Here is a 22795-nt window from a genome sequence, read left to right as displayed (position 1 = left end):
AAGGGGTATAAATGACAGTCGACAAAAAAACGTTCTCATTTTAGCTGTACCTCCGCAAGTAAAGTTTATTTTGCAATGCCAAGATTGTCACCAGAGGAACGAGAACAGGCGTTGGGCATATGTTGCAGGTTGGCACATCAAGCAGGATTATTGCCAGATGATTTGGTTGCCATCATTCCACAATCATAAGACTTTCCAACAGGTACCAACAAACAGGAACCACCAGGGACCGCCAACGTCCTGGCCAGGCACGTGTTACCACCCCATACCAAGATCGAGACATTGTTCGGCGCCATATTCGGGATCGTACGCTGCTGGCTACCAGAACCGCCAAGGCTGTCCAAGGCAGACGTGGTTTGATCAGTGCTTCCACCGTCTGACGCCATCTCCGTGCGGCAGGATTACTGTGTCGACGCCCTTACGTTGGACCCATCCTGACTGATAGACATCGCCGTGAACGCCGACGATGGGCTGAACAGCATCGTTTGTTGTTGTTACAACGTAGGCATGGTGTTGTGTTCTCTGACAAGTCACGTTTTCACTTGCAAAATGCTAACGGGCATCTATGGGTATGGCGTCGACGGGGAGACATTACCATCAGGACTGTGTTGTGCAAACAGATCGGTGGGGTGGAGACAGCATAATGATGTGGGGAGGGATCAGTTATCATCACAAAACCGCTCTGGTAGTTTGTCGTGGCAGAGTGAATGCCCTTTACTACCGTGACACCATTCTTCAGAACAATGTTGTTCCCTTCTTTAACCAACATCAAGATCTGCACACATTCCAGCAGGACAATGCTCGAGCGCACACAGCACGTGTTGCAACACAGTTTCTGGCAAACAACAACATTCCTCTCCTTCCATGGCCTGCATTGTCACCAGATTTGTCTCCCATTGAACACTTGTGGGATTACATCGGCCAACGCCTCTCACGTCGCCCACAGATCAACAACCTTGAGGAACTTGAGAATGCCTTGCAACAAGAGTGGAATGCATTGCCTCAAAACATTATTCAGAGACTTATCAGTTCAATGAGGCAACATTGCACAGCTTGTGTTGCTGCTAACGGTGGTCATACACGTTACTGACTTTCCAATTTGACTCCATCTTTCTTTCATGGTCAGCTGAATTAAAACTTCACTGTTTTGCTGGATTGGTTCTTGTTTCATTTCTTTACCAATCATTGGACTACAAAAGTATGTAAAATTTATACCGATTGCTCATTTATGCTCTTGGAAATCCAAACTAATACAGGTGGTGCGTTTTCAATGACAGTTCAGTATATATAGTTATGAGTTTACTAATGGAACATTGATCAGAAATATTACTTCCTAATAACTTTTATATGAAGAACATAATATCAAAGTTAACAAAAACTATGCAGTTATGGTATATATTTAATCATTTCAAATAAATTTGAGCAAATTAGGATCAATGACCAAATTTGCTGGGGCATTTTGTAGCTGGGGCAGTTCGACTTGTACCCATTAGATATACATTATCAGTAAGAGATTTCTCATAATCTTGAAAATGTTTCGCTATAACGTTCGTTCCGGTTTGGAGTCATAAATGCAGCAGTCAACCCAAAAAGTTCCTGAATACAAAGGCAAATCATGAAGTGCTAGTTACATTCATTGTTTTCCATTTTGTCCAATTACGCACGTCGGCATCAGACTCGCTATTTATCAGTAGTGTTTGCTGTGAAAGTTGTTCTGTATTCTCATTGGCTGACAGATGTCATTCTAAGCTATGGCCAAGCAACATAACTATTTACATAAGCAAAATCTAAGGGAACATACACTGTCCTGACTAGTATTTTATAATTCACCAGTTTTCGGGGAATAACGTATTAAGTTCTGCGTCACTTATATTATCTCTACTTGACTAGGCTGGGATATTGTATGGAAACTTGATACGTTATTAATGGGGACTATGATCCTAATTTTAATCAACAAAATAATTCCAGTGTAATTTTTGTAGCAGACAATTTCTATTTTTCCCCGTCTGAAGCATAATCCTTTTTTTTTAAATCCCAGACACCCTGCAGTCACCCATTTGACACTAAAGGAACTGCAATCACATTTCACAAAAATATTTTCTTAGGGACTGGTCATATATTTATAGGGGTGGGTGTGCTTGTTGGACTGTATCACATGTTGCTGACAAATAATATTCCTGATAAATTATATGGTATACTTTTAATATTATTTTAACATCAAGCGGTGCCTCGGTTTCGCTTGATTATTCTTCTGCATTTTCACTGGAATATTGTTTTGCAAGACGAAAAATCGGATCGTAATTGATCCGGTCTAACATTCATTTCTAAATGACATCAGGAACCCCTTTTATTGCTTCAGAATCCATGGACTCTGTTAAGTTGTGAGGTCAAATCAAAGGGGAAGCCATCAGCATCAAGAACATATGACGTCATGTCACGTGTTACCCCCTCTGCTCATTAACTGTCGGGTGTTTCCGTAATAGGCGGAAATACGAGTTCGTTTTTTTTGTGTTTTTATTGCAATTTTACAAACCTTTAGTTCAATTTTAAGCATGGAAGGTGACTTTTAGATTGCCTTTCCCACTATGAAAAGTTTTGGTTTTGTTTGTATTCTCCTTTAATGTTGTTGACCATTTTTTCATCCTTCTCTTTCATTTGTGCTCAGAAACTATTCAGTATCACATCATTACAACTTCATACATATCAAGACCGCCTCCGTGGTGTAGTGGTTAGAGCGTCCGCCCGGAGAGCGGAAGGTCGCGGGTTCGATACCAAAAGACGTTAAAATATGGTACTTGTTGGTCCCTGCCTGGCGCTCGGCATTAATGGGTACAACAAGGACTGGTCGGCTCGGAGTCAGTATAATGTGTCTGAGTCGGGTATTCATGCTTCACTGCGGCATGGTATCTCAGTGGGCTAGCACTATAAAACCAGCTTAAGTCTGGGCTAGTACAAGCAGCCGCACATACACATACACATGCATGCACGTCATATGAGCGAAATATTCTCAAGTACGACGTAAAACCCAATTTCACCTCACCTCACCTCATACATATCAACATTCTTAAAATGGATAAGGACAAACTTTATGGATGAACACCAAACTTTAAGGATCATAAGTTTGTACTCATCTGAATCACCAATTTCTAAACATGCCACTCAAAGAAGTTATTGTGAAAATGTCTAAAGAGATGGTTTGTTTGTTTGTTGTTTAAAACTATATGGCAACAGTCTGTAAATAATTGAGTCAGGACCATACAATCCAGTGATGAACAGTATGGGCAATTTGGGTTTAAAAAGATAGTATAACAGTTGTGAATGAGGATTGGGAGGCAATTGAAATAATTATGGTCTGGCATGACAGTTACACCAAATACACCAAAAAGCAACAGACAAAAGGATATAACCAATAGCTAGCTCATCAGCAGACTGAAGGATCTAACCAATGGCACTGTGACAGCAACACTCTGAAGGATATATCCACTACCACGGGCAAAAGGACATAACCAACACCTCATCAACATTCTGAAGGATATAACCAATGACTCATCAACATTCTGAAGGATATAACCAACACCTCATCAACATTCTGAAAGATATAACCAATAACTCATCAACATTCTGAAGGATATAACCAATAACTCATCAACATTCTGAAAGATATAACTACAATCGCAGACAAAAGGATATAACCAATAGCTCATCAACATTCTGAAGGATATAACCAATAGCTCATCAACATTCTGAAGGATATAACCAACACCTCATCAACATTCTGAAAGATATAACCAATAACTCATCAACATTCTGAAGGATATAACCAATAACTCATCAACATTCTGAAAGATATAACTACAATCGCAGACAAAAGGATATAACCAATAGCTCATTGACATACTAAATGATATAACCAATAGCTCATCAACATTCTGAAGGATATAACCAATAACTCATCAACATTCTGAAGGATATAACCAATAACTCATCAACATTCTGAAGGATATAACTACAATCACAGACAAAAGGATATAACCAATAGCTCATCAACATCCAGAAGGATATAACCAATAGCTCATCAACATTCTGAAGGATATAACTACAATCGCAGACAAAAGGATATAACCAATAGCTCATCAACATTCTGAAGGATATAACCAATAACTCATCAACATTCTGAAGGATATAACTACAATCGCAGACAAAAGGATATAACCAATAGCTCATTGACATACTAAATGATATAACCAATAGCTCATCAACATTCTGAAGGATATAACCAATAACTCATCAACATTCTGAAGGATATAACCAATAACTCATCAACATTCTGAAGGATATAACTACAATCACAGACAAAAGGATATAACCAATAGCTCATCAACATCCAGAAGGATATAACCAATAGCTCATCAACATTCTGAAGGATATAACTACAATCGCAGACAAAAGGATATAACCAATAGCTCATCAACATTCTGAAGGATATAACCAATAACTCATCAACATTCTGAAGGATATAACTACAATCGCAGACAAAAGGATATAACCAATAGCTCATCAACATTCTGAAGGATATAACCAATAACTCATCAACATTCTGAAGGATATAACTACAATCGCAGACAAAAGGATATAACCAATAGCTCATCAACATTCTGAAGGATATAACTACAATCGCAGACAAAAGGATATAACCAATAACTCATCAACATTCTGAAGGATATAACTACAATCGCAGACAAAAGGATATAACCAATAACTCATCAACATTCTGAAGGATATAACCAATAACTCATCAATATTCTGAAGGATATAACCAATAACTCATCAATATTCTGAAGGATATAACTACAATCACAGACAAAAGGATATAACCAATAACTCATCAACATTCTGAAGGATATAACCAATAACTCATCAACATCCAGAAGGATATAACCAATAACTCATCAATATTCTGAAGGATATAACTACAATCACAGACAAAAGGATATAACCAATAACTCATCAATATTCTGAAGGATATAACCAATAGCTCATCAACATTCTGAAGGATATAACTACAATCACAGACAAAAGGATATAACCAATAACTCATCAATATTCTGAAGGATATAACCAATAACTCATCAACATTCTGAAGGATATAACCAATAACTCATCAATATTCTGAAGGATATAACCAATAACTCATCAACATTCTGAAGGATATAACCAATAACTCATCAATATTCTGAAGGATATAAGTACAATCGCAGACAAAAGGATATAACCAATAACTCATCAACATTCTGAAGGATATAACCAATAACTCATCAACATCCAGAAGGATATAACCAATAACTCATCAACATTCTGAAGGATATAACTACAATCGCAGACAAAAGGATATAACCAATAACTCATCAACATTCTGAAGGATATAACCAATAACTCATCAATATTCTGAAGGATATAACCAATAACTCATCAACATTCTGAAGGATATAACCAATAACTCATCAATATTCTGAAGGATATAACCAATAACTCATCAATATTCTGAAGGATATAACCAATAACTCATCAACATTCTGAAGGATATAACCAATAACTCATCAATATTCTGAAGGATATAACTACAATCACAGACAAAAGGATATAACCAATAACTCATCAATATTCTGAAGGATATAACCAATAGCTCATCAACATTCTGAAGGATATAACTACAATCACAGACAAAAGGATATAACCAATAACTCATCAATATTCTGAAGGATATAACCAATAACTCATCAACATTCTGAAGGATATAACCAATAACTCATCAATATTCTGAAGGATATAACCAATAACTCATCAACATTCTGAAGGATATAACCAATAACTCATCAATATTCTGAAGGATATAAGTACAATCGCAGACAAAAGGATATAACCAATAACTCATCAACATTCTGAAGGATATAACCAATAACTCATCAACATCCAGAAGGATATAACCAATAACTCATCAACATTCTGAAGGATATAACTACAATCGCAGACAAAAGGATATAACCAATAACTCATCAACATTCTGAAGGATATAACCAATAACTCATCAATATTCTGAAGGATATAACCAATAACTCATCAACATTCTGAAGGATATAACCAATAACTCATCAATATTCTGAAGGATATAACCAATAACTCATCAATATTCTGAAGGATATAACCAATAACTCATCAACATTCTGAAGGATATAACCAATAACTCATCAACATTCTGAAGGATATAAGCAATAACTCATCAACATTCTGAAGGATATAACCAATAACTCATCAATATTCTGAAGGATATAACCAATAACTCATCAACATTCTGAAGGATATAACCAATAACTCATCAACATTCTGAAGGATATAACCAATAACTCATCAATATTCTGAAGGATATAACCAATAGCTCATCAACATTCTGAAGGATATAACCAATAACTCATCAACATTCTGAAGGATATAACCAATAACTCATCAACATTCTGAAGGATATAACCAATAACTCATCAACATTCTGAAGGATATAACCAATAACTCATCAATATTCTGAAGGATATAACCAATAACTCATCAACATTCTGAAGGATATAACCAATAACTCATCAACATTCTGAAGGATATAACCAATAACTCATCAACATTCTGAAGGATATAACCAATAACTCATCAACATTCTGAAGGATATAACCAATAACTCATCAACATTCTGAAGGATATAACCAATAACTCATCAACATTCTGAAGGATATAACCAATAACTCATCAACATTCTGAAGGATATAACCAATAACTCATCAACATTCTGAAGGATATAACCAATAACTCATCAATATTCTGAAGGATATAACTAATAACTCATCAACATTCTGAAGGATATAACCAATAACTCATCAACATTCTGAAGGATATAACCAATAACTCATCAACATTCTGAAGGATATAACCAATAACTCATCAACATTCTGAAGGATATAACCAATAACTCATCAATATTCTGAAGGATATAACCAATAACTCATCAACATTCTGAAGGATATAACCAATAACTCATCAACATTCTGAAGGATATAACCAATAACTCATCAACATTCTGAAGGATATAACCAATAACTCATCAACATTCTGAAGGATATAACCAATAACTCATCAACATTCTGAAGGATATAACCAATAACTCATCAACATTCTGAAGGATATAACCAATAACTCATCAACATTCTGAAGGATATAACCAATAACTCATCAACATTCTGAAGGATATAACCAATAACTCATCAATATTCTGAAGGATATAACCAATAACTCATCAACATTCTGAAGGATATAACCAATAACTCATCAACATTCTGAAGGATATAACCAATAACTCATCAACATTCTGAAGGATATAACCAATAACTCATCAACATTCTGAAGGATATAAACCAATAACTCATCAACATTCTGAAGGATATAACCAATAGCTCATCAACATTCTGAAGGATATAACCAATAACTCATCAACATTCTGAAGGATATAACCAATAACTCATCAACATTCTGAAGGATATAACCAATAACTCATCAACATTCTGAAGGATATAACCAATAACTCATCAACATTCTGAAGGATATAACCAATAACTCATCAATATTCTGAAGGATATAACCAATAACTCATCAACATTCTGAAGGATATAACCAATAACTCATCAACATTCTGAAGGATATAACCAATAACTCATCAACATTCTGAAGGATATAACCAATAACTCATCAACATTCTAAAGGATATAACCAATAACTCATCAACATTCTGAAGGATATAACCAATAGCTCATCAACATTCTGAAGGATATAACTACAATCACAGACAAAAGGATATAACCAATAACTCATCAATATTCTGAAGGATATAACCAATAACTCATCAACATTCTGAAGGATATAACCAATAACTCATCAATATTCTGAAGGATATAACCAATAACTCATCAACATTCTGAAGGATATAACCAATAACTCATCAATATTCTGAAGGATATAAGTACAATCGCAGACAAAAGGATATAACCAATAACTCATCAACATTCTGAAGGATATAACCAATAACTCATCAACATTCTGAAGGATATAACCAATAACTCATCAACATCCAGAAGGATATAACCAATAACTCATCAACATTCTGAAGGATATAACTACAATCGCAGACAAAAGGATATAACCAATAACTCATCAACATTCTGAAGGATATAACCAATAACTCATCAATATTCTGAAGGATATAACCAATAACTCATCAACATTCTGAAGGATATAACCAATAACTCATCAATATTCTGAAGGATATAACCAATAACTCATCAATATTCTGAAGGATATAACCAATAACTCATCAACATTCTGAAGGATATAACCAATAACTCATCAACATTCTGAAGGATATAAGCAATAACTCATCAACATTCTGAAGGATATAACCAATAACTCATCAATATTCTGAAGGATATAACCAATAACTCATCAACATTCTGAAGGATATAACCAATAACTCATCAACATTCTGAAGGATATAACCAATAACTCATCAATATTCTGAAGGATATAACCAATAGCTCATCAACATTCTGAAGGATATAACCAATAACTCATCAACATTCTGAAGGATATAACCAATAACTCATCAACATTCTGAAGGATATAACCAATAACTCATCAACATTCTGAAGGATATAACCAATAACTCATCAATATTCTGAAGGATATAACCAATAACTCATCAACATTCTGAAGGATATAACCAATAACTCATCAACATTCTGAAGGATATAACCAATAACTCATCAACATTCTGAAGGATATAACCAATAACTCATCAACATTCTGAAGGATATAACCAATAACTCATCAACATTCTGAAGGATATAACCAATAACTCATCAACATTCTGAAGGATATAACCAATAACTCATCAACATTCTGAAGGATATAACCAATAACTCATCAACATTCTGAAGGATATAACCAATAACTCATCAACATTCTGAAGGATATAACCAATAACTCATCAACATTCTGAAGGATATAACCAATAACTCATCAACATTTGAAGGATATAACCAATAACTCTCATCAACATTCTGAAGGATATAACCAATAACTCATCAACATTCTGAAGGAGCTCATCAACATTCTGAAGGATATAACCAATAACTCATCAACATTCTGAAGGATATAACCAATAACTCATCAACATTCTGAAGGATATAACCAATAACTCATCAACATTCTGAAGGATATAACCAATAACTCATCAACATTCTGAAGGATATAACCAATAACTCATCAACATTCTGAAGGATATAACCAATAACTCATCAACATTCTGAAGGATATAACCAATAAACATTCTGAAGGATATAACCAATAACTCATCAACATTCTAAAGGATATAACCAATAACTCATCAACATTCTAAAGGATATAACCAATAACTCATCAACATTCTGAAGGATATAACCAATAACTCATCAACATTCTGAAGGATATAACCAATAGCTCATCAACATTCTGAAGGATATAACCAATAACTCATCAACATTCTGAAGGATATAACTACAATCGCAGACAAATGGATATAACCAATAGCTCATCAACATTCTGAAGGATATAACCAATAACTCATCAACATTCTGAAGGATATAACTACAATCGCAGACAAATGGATATAACCAATAGCTCATCAACATTCCGAAGGATATAACCAATAACTCATCAACATTCTGAAGGATATAACCAACACCTCATCAACATCCAGAAGGATATAACCAATAACTCATCAACATTCTGAAGGATATAACTACAATCGCAGACAAAAGGATATAACCAATAGCTCATTGACATACCAAAATATATAACCAATAGCACAACAACTGGCTAATGGACATAACTGACAGGACAGCACCAGGTGATATAAACAACAGCACAGCACCAAGTAAAAGAAAGAACCTCAAATTGGCACAGCAACTGGTGTTAGCCCAGGTTATAACCAACAGCACAACAGACTAAATGATATCACCAAAAGCACTGCAATGAACCAGACAGAGAACAATGTACCTCTTTCACTCCCTTCCTTAAAGCTTCAGTGGCCATCTTGCCCGGCCCCTCCAGAGTGCGACCATCGTCCTTAGGGCCCCATGATGCACTGAAGATGTCGATGTAGTCCATGTTGAAGTTCAGTGCCTCCGCCTCCAGGGAGTCTGTGATGTTGCCATCCAGGATCCTCACACCTGAAACGACAGTGGTTGACGCTCATCATGTGTTGCTATACATATGGTTGGTATTTATGTCATTTTACACGACTACAGTCCGTTTGAATTCATTTGAGACCGATGAATTGCTCACTAACACAAAATCTAATAATTGCAACAAAACCAAATATTGCAGTCACATGAAATCGACAGACCAACCCTGATGATTTGTCTCATCAATTGGGACATCCGAATAAAATAGTTGTTTAACAAACGATCATTATTTTGTCACTTTTCGCTATTTCATACGAGGGAGGACCACTTGCTGGTAGAACTGCCAGGCAATGAACAAGCACGTGCAGTGAAATTTCAGTTTCACACATACAGGTGGTACACCTTGGTCTGTCGATTGGTGGTTGGGTGGGTGGATGGTTGCATGGGTGGGTGGATGGATAGATGGATGGATGGATGGATGGATGGATGGATGTGTTGGTGGTTGGGTGGATGGACGGACACACTAAATTTTCAGTCAGGTGGGCTAAAATTAGATCTTGGGGCTACAACTGCAACAAGTATCAAACCCACATTTTGGTCGATCCATCAAATCTGACATAATTTCTAAATCCAGACAAACTCTTACCTCCAATATGAGCCGTGAAAGCAACTCCAACACCACAGATGTCATTGTGACCAGACGCAGCAATCTCGCCGGCACAACGTGTCCCGTGACTGAATGAAAACAACAGACAGATGCTGAACAACAGACAGAGATGCTGAACAACAGCGGAACAACGTTCAAAGAAATATGAATGTAACATACTAATTATGATAAAAACCAACCTTAAAGGTCCTGAAGTATTCTCCTGTATTTCACGTAAGAAGATGTATCCTAAGAGAATTAACATCTAAAGAAGATCAACACTGGCATCCCTGAGTAACAAACTGTCAGACACACAGTGTGTCAGTGGTGAATCAGATAACACACATATAATTACCTCCTTAATGTAAGCAGTATTATTCATCTAGGATACTGAGTGCCGTTGCCAGGTAAACTCATGGAGAAATACCATCTGTCACGAGACCTTATATATGTGTTAAACATAATATTCAAGTGTTAATTGTAACAACCATCACAAAAACATAGATATTAAAAAGATAGTTTCATCTACATGGCTTACTCAGCATTATATTATAAATATATGACAAACAAAACTTATGACATCCAGTCTCGTCCAAATCATATCGCAGTTCTCGCTACGGCAAACCAAAGATCTGAGGATATCGCACGATGGGTCAAATCAAAGACCTTTTGCAGACATTGACCAGCCAATGAAATGACTAACATGTGTGAGTGAGTGAGTTTAGTTTTACGCTGCTTTTAGCAATATTCCAGCAATATCACAGCAGGGGACACCAGAAATGGGCTTCACACATTGTACCCATGTGGGGAATCGAACCCAGGTTTTCGGCGTGATGAGCAAATGAGTTAACCACTAGGCTACCACACCGCCCCAACTAACATGAAGTTTCCAATGAGGAAGCAGCTCTTTCAAGCATTACCCAACTAGTTTCTGACATTAGATTTCCATTCCAGAATATGCTTTAATAAATGTTAACCATTTTGACAAAAAAATTGACCAACAGCATGTCAGCATCGGTCAACACAGTTGGGATACGATGACATGTGTCAACCAAGTCAGCGAGCGTGACCACCCGATCCCGTTAGTCATTGATTGCTGAAGACCAATTCTAACCCTGATCATCATAGGTCTGATTGGCATGCAATGGTCTGATTGGTCAGATGAAACACCATTCTGACACGACCCATAATGATGAGATATCCTTCGGTCTTTGTTTGGTATGAACGTTCACCACCCCAAAAATGCCCATATAATTAGGCGTAAAATTTTGAACAAAAGCCCGACTTCTTAATACATTTTTTTCTTTTTCCATTTTTCTGTATGTGTGCATGTTTGTCTGTCTGTCTGTTTGTCTGTCTGTCACATTTACACACCATCCACCAAATCAGCGAACTTCACCAAGACCACCCCATTCACCAAGACACCAGGTGTCACAAGGACTAATTCTAAACTGTAACTACCAGGTTAACTGAAGCATGAGGTTTTCAGCTATATGAATGAGTGAGTATTCTTTTACTCCGCTTTTAGCCATATTCCAGCAATATCACGGTGAGGGACACCAGAAATGGGATTCACACATTGTACCCATGTGGTGAATCAAACCTGGGTTTTCGGCGTGACGAGCGAATGCTCTAGGCTACCCCACCGCCCCTCGGCTTAATGTTTAACCTCCGCAAGCAGATGTGAAATGTACATAAATCAACAATTTCATCCTCAAACCAAATAAAACAGACAATAAATACAGTAAAACAAACCAAATCACCACCAGATTCACCAACTACCAACAACAAATGCAAAAGATGCTAAACTGACATGTATAACATACCCTGATACTTCATCAGCATGAAAAATAACCGAAAGCATTGGAATTTAACAATGAGTAACATACACACACAGGAATATATATTTTTCATATACACAAATATACATATATACTGAGAGAGAAAAATAATGGATCACAGGAAAATTCAAGCGTTCCTTTATTATTTTCCAGTATTCATCACTACAGCAGTATTCTAAGCTGGTGATGAAAGCTGGAAATATTAAAGAAACACTTGATTTTCCCTGTGACCCTTTACTTGTTTCTCAGTATATATACATATATTTATTTAGACCTCATATTCAAATTTAAAATCAGTTCTCAGTTCTTTTTTCCATTTGACAATCATTACAGTTTCTGACAGAACACTGTTTTTGTGATCTGGTTGACCAATGAAATGACTAACAAACAGTCAACCAGCCAATCAGAAAGCAGATTTTAGAGCTATACAGTGTGTGTTTTATACTGGTGACTGTCAATCCTATGCTATGAAAGATGTTGATTCAAAATCTGAAACTTCAAAAATATAATCAAGGAGTGATCGGGGTGAATACAGGACCCCGTACCAAGACTTCTGGCTAGTTTCAACATTGGGCCTAAAAAAATGTGAACCATTTTAGTCTTTCGATAGTTGTTAGTTGGCTTACAAAATGATTTGACCAAATGTATTTTTGATGGTGGATAATGTAATCTTTCAGACAGACTGATACTCCTACTATAACTGACTGGATTTTATCTAAAATAATATATTTTAAATATCATTCACAATTTGTTATGGAAAGTGGTGAAAACATTTAGGGTTTCTTTTCTATTTGTAAAACAGTGTCATTTTATTTATTTGATGTGTCAGCTGATCCCATAAACAAACTTAATTAATGATGAAATAAATCTCACCTGTTTAAAGAGTTGCTTTTGTCCGGCATGGGGTCTTCTGCAAGGTCATCCAGATCGTTCAAGTCTGTGCTGGCTTCACTATCCTTAATGTAAAATAACAAACTGTGTCACTTTCTCAGCGGCAACTGAGTGGATTAGATCACTGACTTCAATGATAATAATAATAATAATGAATTTATATAGCGCCTGGTTTCCCGTGCATCTGCTGCTCAACGGCACTGCTACAGTTCAACTGTATCCTGGTCTATGGATATATGCATCTCGGAAGAGAAATGTCTTAAGTTGTTGTCGGAAGGTCTGTGAGTCTTTAGTCTGTGTAATGTCGAGAGGCAGACGATTCCAGAGTTCTGGAGCAAGAACTGAGAAGGACCTCCCGCCCAGTTTAGTCTTAGTTTCAGGTACAGCAAGAAGGCTGTCAGCTGATCTCAGATTTCTTGTGGGATGGTATGGACATGGTAATGATTTGATGTATTGGGATGACTTCGGGTCATGTAGACCACTTTGTGTGCTTGCAAGGTGTTGTTTGCTGACTCTGAGATTTTGGGTTCAAATGGGACTCAGCCTAACAAAAGTACAAGCATTTATACTCACGAGAATTTGAAACCTCTTTCACCAAACTCACTCACCTCAGCGGAAACATCCTCTCACCCACATCACAATGTCATTCAACTCACCCTGTCATTCAACTCACCCTATCATTCAACTCACCCACATCACCCTCTCATTCAACTCACCCTCTCATTCAACTCACCCACATCACCCTCTTATTTAACTCACCCTCTCATTCAACTCACCCACATCACCCTCTTATTTAACTCACCCTCTCATTCAACTCATCCGCATCACCCTCTCATTCAACTCACCCTCTCATTCAATTCACCCACATCACCCTCTCATTCAACTCTCATCCACATCACCCTCTCATTCAACTCACCCACATCACCTCTTATTCAACTCACCCTCTCATTCAACTCATCCCATCTCATTCAACTCACCCTCTCATTCATTCACCCACATCACCCTCTCATTCAACTCATCCACATCACCCTCTCATTCAACTCATCCACATCACCCTCTCATTCAACTCCACCCACATCACCCTCTTATTTAACTCTCAACCTCTCATTCAATTCAACCACATCACACTCTCTATTCAACTCCACCCACATCACCCTCTGATTCAACTCTCACCCACATCACCCTCTTATTTAACTCATCCACATCATTCAACTCATCTCACATCAACTCACCCTCTCATTCAACTCACCCTCTCATTCAACTCACCCACATCACCCTCTCATTCAACTCACCCTCTCATTCAACTCACCCACATCACCCTCTTATTCAACTCACCCTCTCATTCAATTCTCACCCACATCACCCTTCTTATTTAACTCTCACCCTCTCATTCAACTCACCCACATCACCCTCTCATTCAACTCATCCACATCACCCTCTCATTCAACTCACCCACATCACCCTCTTATTTCAACTCACCCTCTCATTCAACTCACCCACATCACCCCTCTTATTTAACTCACCTCTCTCATTCAACTCATCCACATCACCCTCTCATTCAACTCACCCTCTCATTCAATTCACCCACATCACCCTCTCATTCAACTCATCCACATCACCCTCTCATTCAACTCACCCACATCACCCTCTTATTTAACTCACCCTCTCATTCAATTCACCCACATCACCCTCTGATTCAACTCACCCACATCACCCTCTCATTCAACTCACCCACATCACCCTCTTATTTAACTCACCCTCTCATTCAACTCACCCACATCACCCTCTTATTTAACTCACCCTCTCATTCAACTCATCCACATCACCCTCTCATTCAACTCACCCTCTCATTCAATTCACCCACATCACCCTCTCATTCAACTCACCCACATCACCCTCTCATTCAACTCACCCACATCACCCTCTTATTTAACTCACCCTCTCATTCAATTCACCCACATCACACTCTGATTCAACTCACCCACATCACCCTCTGATTCAACTCACCCACATCACCCTCTTATTTAACTCATCCTCTCATTCAACTCATCCACATCACCCTCTCATTCAACTCACCCTCTCATTCAACTCACCCATATCACCCTCTGATTCAACTCACCCTCTCATTCAACTCACCCACATCACCCTCTTATTTAACTCACCCTCTCATTCAACTCATCCACATCACCCTCTCATTCAACTCACCCTCTCATTCAATTCACCCACATCACCCTCTGATTCAACTCACCCACATCACCCTCTCATTCAACTCACCCTCTCATTCAACTCACCCACATCACCCTCTTATTTAACTCACCCCCTCATTCAACTCATCCACATCACCCTCTCATTCAACTCACCCTCTCATTCAACTCACCCACATCACCCTATCATTCAACTCACCCACATCACCCTCTCATTCAACTCACCCTTGGATTCAACTCACCCTCTGATTTAACTCACCCACATCACCCTCTTATTTAAATCACCCCCTCATTCAACTCACCCACATCACCCTATCATTCAACTCACCCACATCACCCTCTCATTCAACTCACCCTTGGATTCAACTCACCCTCTGATTTAACTCACCCACATCACCCTCTTATTTAACTCACCCCCTCATTCAACTCATCCACATCACGCTCTCATTCAACTCACCCTCTCATTCAACTCACCCACATCACCCTATCATTCAACTCACCCACATCACCCTCTCATTCAACTCACCCTTGGATTCAACTCACCCTCTGATTTAACTCACCCACATCACCCTCTTATTTAAATCACCCCCTCATTCAACTCATCCACATCACCCTCTCATTCAACTCACCCACATCACCCTCTTATTTAACTCACCCTCTCATTCAACTCATCCACATCACCCTCTCATTCAACTCACCCTCTCATTCAACTCACCCTCTCATTCAACTCACCTTCTCATTCAACTCAACTCACCCTCTCATTCAACTCATCCACATCACCCTCTCATTCAACTCACCCTCTCATTCAACTCACCCACATCACCCCTCATTCAACTCACCATCTTATTCAACTCACCCTATCAAAAACTCACCCTCTTAAAAAACTCACCCAAATTACCCTCTAACCAAACTCGCCTCATCCCTTGAACAAATTCACCCAACTCACCCCCTCAACAAACACTACAAACTCACCCAACTCACAAACTAATCCTTCCACCCACTAAGCAAACTGCGAGGCTCATTTGCACTTATCTATTATGAGCGTTTCTTTAAAGGTCACATGCAACGCAAACACAACTTTGCAGATCCTAAACCTTTCGATGTTGACTTACAGTAACAAATTATCAAAAATGCAAATTCAGCTTATAAAGTTGAAAAATAACGCGATGAAAAAAACCCTGCGAAATCAGAGTTCAAACGATTCACTAATTTCACCCGAGCACTGGGGTGAAAAGTGGTTTCAACAGCTGTGCTGCGCTGTGCCCATAGCGCATGCACAGTGATTAGGTTCTCACGCCTTGAACCGGGAAGGCAACTCATAAAAACACAGCAAGTGATGCGTGCAAGGATTATCGCTGTGGTCGAAGTTGGAGATCAAAAGATGTTTCTTGTGATTACAAGCATCTTTGGTCCGCAGTAATAAAAATACACTGGTCCCATACTTGGTTGCAGATTTGCAAACCACGTTTTCAAGAAAGTGTAGCATTAGAAATACTAATTTCATTGATAATAATTGCTCAGCTTGAAATGTTTTAATACATGTCTATGGAAACATAGAAAAATATGTTGATTGTGATAAGCAGTCTCTGTCACAGACAAAACTCAATGTCTGTTTTATTGACACCAATGTGTCTGCCTGCCTGTCTGCTAATGACAATATGCAATACACAACTTCAATCATTGACCACATGCAATTTGAACTTAACACCTATCAGGCTATACACCATGAACAAAATACATTGATGTATGGCTCCTGCACCTGAGTTCGGTCTCTGTCACATTATGTAATTACACAGACAGGCAGGTGTGATACTTGTACACATGACATGTTATTATGTCTGTGGGTTGCAAACAAACTGCATCCATTTTTCTCGGATGACTGGATCGGACAGAAACCGGTGCAAACTCAGATTGTCAGTTTCAAATCCTGCTTTGTACTTGGATGAATGACAGTTTCCAGCCACGCAGTAGTTCACCATCTCAGTATTTGTTGATTGGATCGAACGCAAATACAGAGAGCATGTATTTACAAAACCCAACATCTCTATACACATTCTTTATGGACAACAACTGCTTTTATTGTATATGATGCGTTGTTTCGGTATGGATTCTTATGGATTTTGTTTTTTGATGGTCCGGTTAATAATCCAAACCGGAAGTGAGTGGCTTGAGAAAAACCAAGGGGCCAGGAAAGTTAGGTTGGTGCTGCAACGTTTCCAACAACCTGTGTAGAGATAATGTTTCCCCAAAGTTTTGTAATTCATAAGTACTTGCACCAATTGTTTAATGAATGTAAATTTAAAAGTTGAGGTGAATTTTTGTAATTAATTGTAATATTATTTGCTGTTTAATTTGTAAAAGAAACTGATTTTAAAATCCGGAAAATATAACGAGTAAAAGTTCACAACTTTCAACTTGGCAATTTAAAAGTAAAAGAATGTAAACATAAGTAAGCGATGTTATTTCATTGTTTCAAGTTTATATAAGTATATAAACTTTGTTTTAGTATATTTCATCACTTATTGAGGTATTTCCTTTCTTTGACAGCTTGTACTTTGTCAAAACAACCTGTCACATCTGTCAAATACCTATCAAATAGAAAAAGAAGATACCATTGAAGTCTTCAAATAGAAATAATGAAATAAAGACAGCGAACAAGAAAGGTGGTTATTTATTATCTTCTACACTACCGACAAGCTTTCCCTGAATGTTAATATTCAACCAGATTGTGTGCCTTAAAAATAGCACCACAGAAATTCATGCATGTATATGTGGCTGTTGAGACTGTATATATGCCAGATCTATATCAACACCAGACTAACATGGTTGATCCCGAGGTGTGAGTTAGTTTGATGCCACTTTTTGCAATATTCCAGCAATGTCATGGTAGGGACACCAGAAATAGGCTTCACACATTGTACCCATATGGGGAATTGAACCCGTGTCTTCGGAGTGATGAGCGACAGCTTTAACCACTGGGCTACCTCACCGCTCCCTTGATCCATTGGACTGACTGACTGAGTGAGTTTGATTTTACGCCGCTTTTAGCAATATTCCAGCAACATCAAGGCGGGGGACACAAGAAATGGGCTTCACACATTGTACCCATGTAGGGATTCGAACCCGGGTCTTCGGCCTGACGAGCCAACGCTTTAACCACTAGGCTACCTCACCGCCCCTTGATCCTTCGGAAGAACATACAGATCATATGGCTATACATACATAGTTGTCCTTGAGGTCCTGGTGTTGGTGGTCGATGCCGTCGTCCAGGATGCAGATGACGACGCCAGTCCCACTGAAGCCATTACTCCATGCTGGATCAACATTCAAGTCCATCCCAATCTTGCCTTCACTTTGCCCACAGTTGCGCTGAAATAGTGTGGCAAATTTTGCACAAACTGAAAACCTGATCCCCCTATTCTGAAAATACTTGCATAATCATACACAGTAAACAGCAGAATGCCTGACAACAACCTCTTGCAAAAATGTCAACATCCCCAGACAACAAATGTCACAAACTCCTGGACAGCTTATCACATTTGCATCTTCAACAACGGATATCCCCATGTAAGTTCTAGAATCTGTACTTTACTAAGAAAGTGTTATGCCAAATATAACATAAGTCACAACTGACATCCCTATCCTGAACCTGTGTCATCACCACCCTGAACCTGAGACATCCCCATCCTGAACATGAGACATCCCCATCCCCATCCTGAACATGAGACATCCCCATCCTGAACCTATGTCATCACCACCCTGAACCTGAGACATCCCCATCCTGAACATGAGATCCCCATCCCCATCCTGAACATGAGACATCCCCATCCCCATCCTGAACATGCGACATCCCCATCCTGAATCCCCTGTGAACATCATCCCATCCCTGAACCTGAGACATCCCCATCCTCAACATGAGACATCCCCATCCTGAACCTGTGACATCCCCATCCTGAACCTGTGACACATCCCCATCCTGAACATGTGTCATCCCCATCCTGAACCTGTGACATCCCCATCCTGAACCTGTGTCATCCCCATCCTGAACATGAGACATCCCCATCCTGAACCTGTGTCATCCCCATCCTGAACATGAGACATCCCCATCCTGAACATGAGACATCCCCCCATCCTGAACATGAGACATCATCATCCCATCCTGAACCTGTGACATCCCCATCCTGAATCTGTGACATCCCCATCCTGAACCTGTGTCATCCCCATCCTGAACATGAGACATCCCCATCCTCAACATGAGACATCCCCATCCTGAACATGTGACATCCCAATCCTGAACATGAGACATCCCCATCCTGAACCTGTGTCATCCCCATCCTGAACATGAGACATCCCCATCCTCAACATGAGACATCCCCATCCTGAACCCATGATCCTGAACTGTATCATCCCCATCCTGAACCCTGAACATGAGACATCCCCATCCTGAACATGAGACATCCCCATCCTGAACCTGTGTCATCCCCATCCTGAACATGTGACATCCCCCCATCCTCAACCTGTGACATCCCCATCCTGAACCATGAGACATCCCCATCCTGAACCAGTGACATCCCCATCACATAACCTGAGACATCCCATCCTGTGACATCCCCATGAACCTGAGACATCCCCATCCTGAACCTGTGTCATCCCCATCCTGAGACATGTGACATCCCCATCCTAAACATGAGACATCCCCATCCTGAACCTGAGACATCCCATGCTTACCCTGAGACATCCCCATCCTGAACATGAGACATCTCCTTCCTGATCCTGTGACATCCCCATCCTAAACATGAGACATCCCCGTCCTGAACCTGTGTCATCCCCATCCTGAACCTGTGACATCCCCATCCTAAACATGAGTCATCCCCATCCTGACCCTGTGACATCCCCATCCTGTACATGAGACATCCCCATCCTGAACATGAGACATCCCCATCCTGAACCTGTGATATTATTATTGCCTGGTAGTGTTGTTTCTTAGTCATCCTCGAGACACACTGAATCACCAGTCACATTAAACCCAATTTGCACAGGTCTATCTACAACCCCCATTATCTAGCCACCCCCATTATCTAGCCACCATTCCCGTGAGTGTAATAATGTACCACTTACTTACCGTAATGCATGACTTCATACAGTAAAGTACTAACATTTTCCAGCCCAGTTAACCTTGAGGCAAAGAGAACTAAGTGCACCAACCTATTCATTGAAAGCTTTTACACATACCTCACGACATTTCTATGAAGGCATGTAATTGCCTCAATAAACATTATCAAGATATACCTATATGTGTAGGTGATAATGTCTTTCAAAATTGTAAGAGCTGCTTCTTATTTTGCCAGAACATGTGTTTGGCTGTGTCATAACTGAAACTTTTTTCCCCCTTGATGAGACATATGTATTTTGTATGAATTACCTTAGTTTAAGGGTGGCTTAGGGATGACAATTTTATACTCCAGGGGGCCAGAGCTAGATTTGATAAGGTTTATAATTTCAATTGAAAACACATACAAGAGTGAGTGAGTTTAGTTTTACGCCGCTTTTAGCAATATTCCAGCAACATCACGGCGGGACACATGTGAAAGGATAACAAAATTTTCACCAACAACTGACTGACTGACTGACTGAGTTTGGTTTTACGACGCTTTTAGCAATATTCCAGCAATATCACGGCGGGGAACATCAGAAATGGGCTTCACACATTGTACCCATGTGGGGATTCGAACCCAGGTCTTTGGCGTGACGAGCCAACGCTTTAACCACTAGGCTACCCCACCGCCCCTTCACCAACAACACACTCTTTTGTCCAATGCAGTGCCTTCAAGTCTTACTCAGGTGGTTCCTGGCTCCCTTTGCTTGCCCCAACTTGCGATATTCTAGTACCAGATTTCCGGTGACAAGCGTATATTCAAGAACCAGTTCTGGTTCCAAATTGCGAGGCCGCCAAATATGACTTTACTTGACCGGACCAAGTGTACAACCATGCTTGACTGTCACAGCTGTTGACAGTCGTAATAGTTGGCTAATTTGGGGATGGTTAGATCGGAAATGTGTTATTCCTGCAAGGATTATCGGTTCAAGATTGTCAACTGACAACCATGAGACCATTCGAAAAGGTATAAAAGTTAACAATGCATTGGGTGTCGCGAAGTGCCATGACGTACCTACAGGCCCTATTCAATTCATTTTTGTCAAACATGCAAAACATTATTTTGTGGGGAATAGTATTTTCCTAAACAAATTGCAGAATCCATCCCCCTACCTGAACATAATATCAAACCATTTCCTGGTGCCTGGTCATCAAGCAAAAAACCTTTAACCTTCCCATGTATCCCATTAAATTATAAGAAAATTAGGGACTCTTCAGAATTTATGTCTGGGGGGGGGGGGGGGGGATGATGATGACTTTTATGGAGAAGCATGTACAATGTAAATAACACACCCTAAAATTTATGTACAAAAAAAGTGACCCCCCTTCATGCCATGTACAAAATCAATGCCCCCCTCCTCCCATATTATTTAAGCATATTTTTTTAATATATTCATGTACAAAATTGCTGACCCCGTAGTACTTGTGTACAAAATTGCTGACCCCTCCTTCCTCCACAGAACAAAATGGGTGATTTCCCCTTAAAAATCATCACACACACCCACCCACCCCCACCCCACCATAAATTATGAATGGTCCTTTAATCAAACATATCATCATGTTAATAATAATTCAAGATGTTACCACAATCTCAAACTCACCAAATACCACTGGTCATGGAATTTGGGGTCAACGAACTGCTCAGCGTACTCCAATCTGCATTCAGTGAGTTGGGTTCCTTCCACACGGTGGTAGACGGAGTCATCTGTGATCTCGCGAATCAGGAACTCAGACTGTTTGTCGTGCAATATCTCTCTCTTCTCTCGAGTTAACAGCTGTTCTTGCTGAGCATACAAAACCTAAAC

The 22795-nt window shown here is 39.1% G+C and overlaps 1 protein-coding gene across 1 annotated transcript in view; it reads right to left on the bottom strand.

Annotated features, from left to right (window-relative positions):
• Positions 1 to 22795, bottom strand: part of LOC124257971 (PC3-like endoprotease variant B) — a 41583-nt gene that overhangs the window by 8803 nt on the left and 9985 nt on the right. Inside the window, exons 4-8 of the mRNA XM_046692046.1 lie at positions 22592 to 22789; positions 19058 to 19204; positions 13614 to 13696; positions 10900 to 10988; positions 10126 to 10298 (exon numbers count right to left, since the gene is read on the bottom strand). Of these exons, the coding sequence (XP_046548002.1) occupies positions 10126 to 10298; positions 10900 to 10988; positions 13614 to 13696; positions 19058 to 19204; positions 22592 to 22789 (690 nt within the window). The remainder of the gene's footprint in view (positions 1 to 10125; positions 10299 to 10899; positions 10989 to 13613; positions 13697 to 19057; positions 19205 to 22591; positions 22790 to 22795) is intronic.

Source organism: Haliotis rubra, unplaced genomic scaffold, assembly GCF_003918875.1.
Source record: "Haliotis rubra isolate DU_JTF1 unplaced genomic scaffold, ASM391887v1 Scf68, whole genome shotgun sequence".
NCBI lineage: Eukaryota > Metazoa > Mollusca > Gastropoda > Lepetellida > Haliotidae > Haliotis > Haliotis rubra.
The sequence above is the reverse complement of the archived record's forward strand: the minus strand, read 5'-3'. Positions and strand labels throughout refer to the sequence as shown.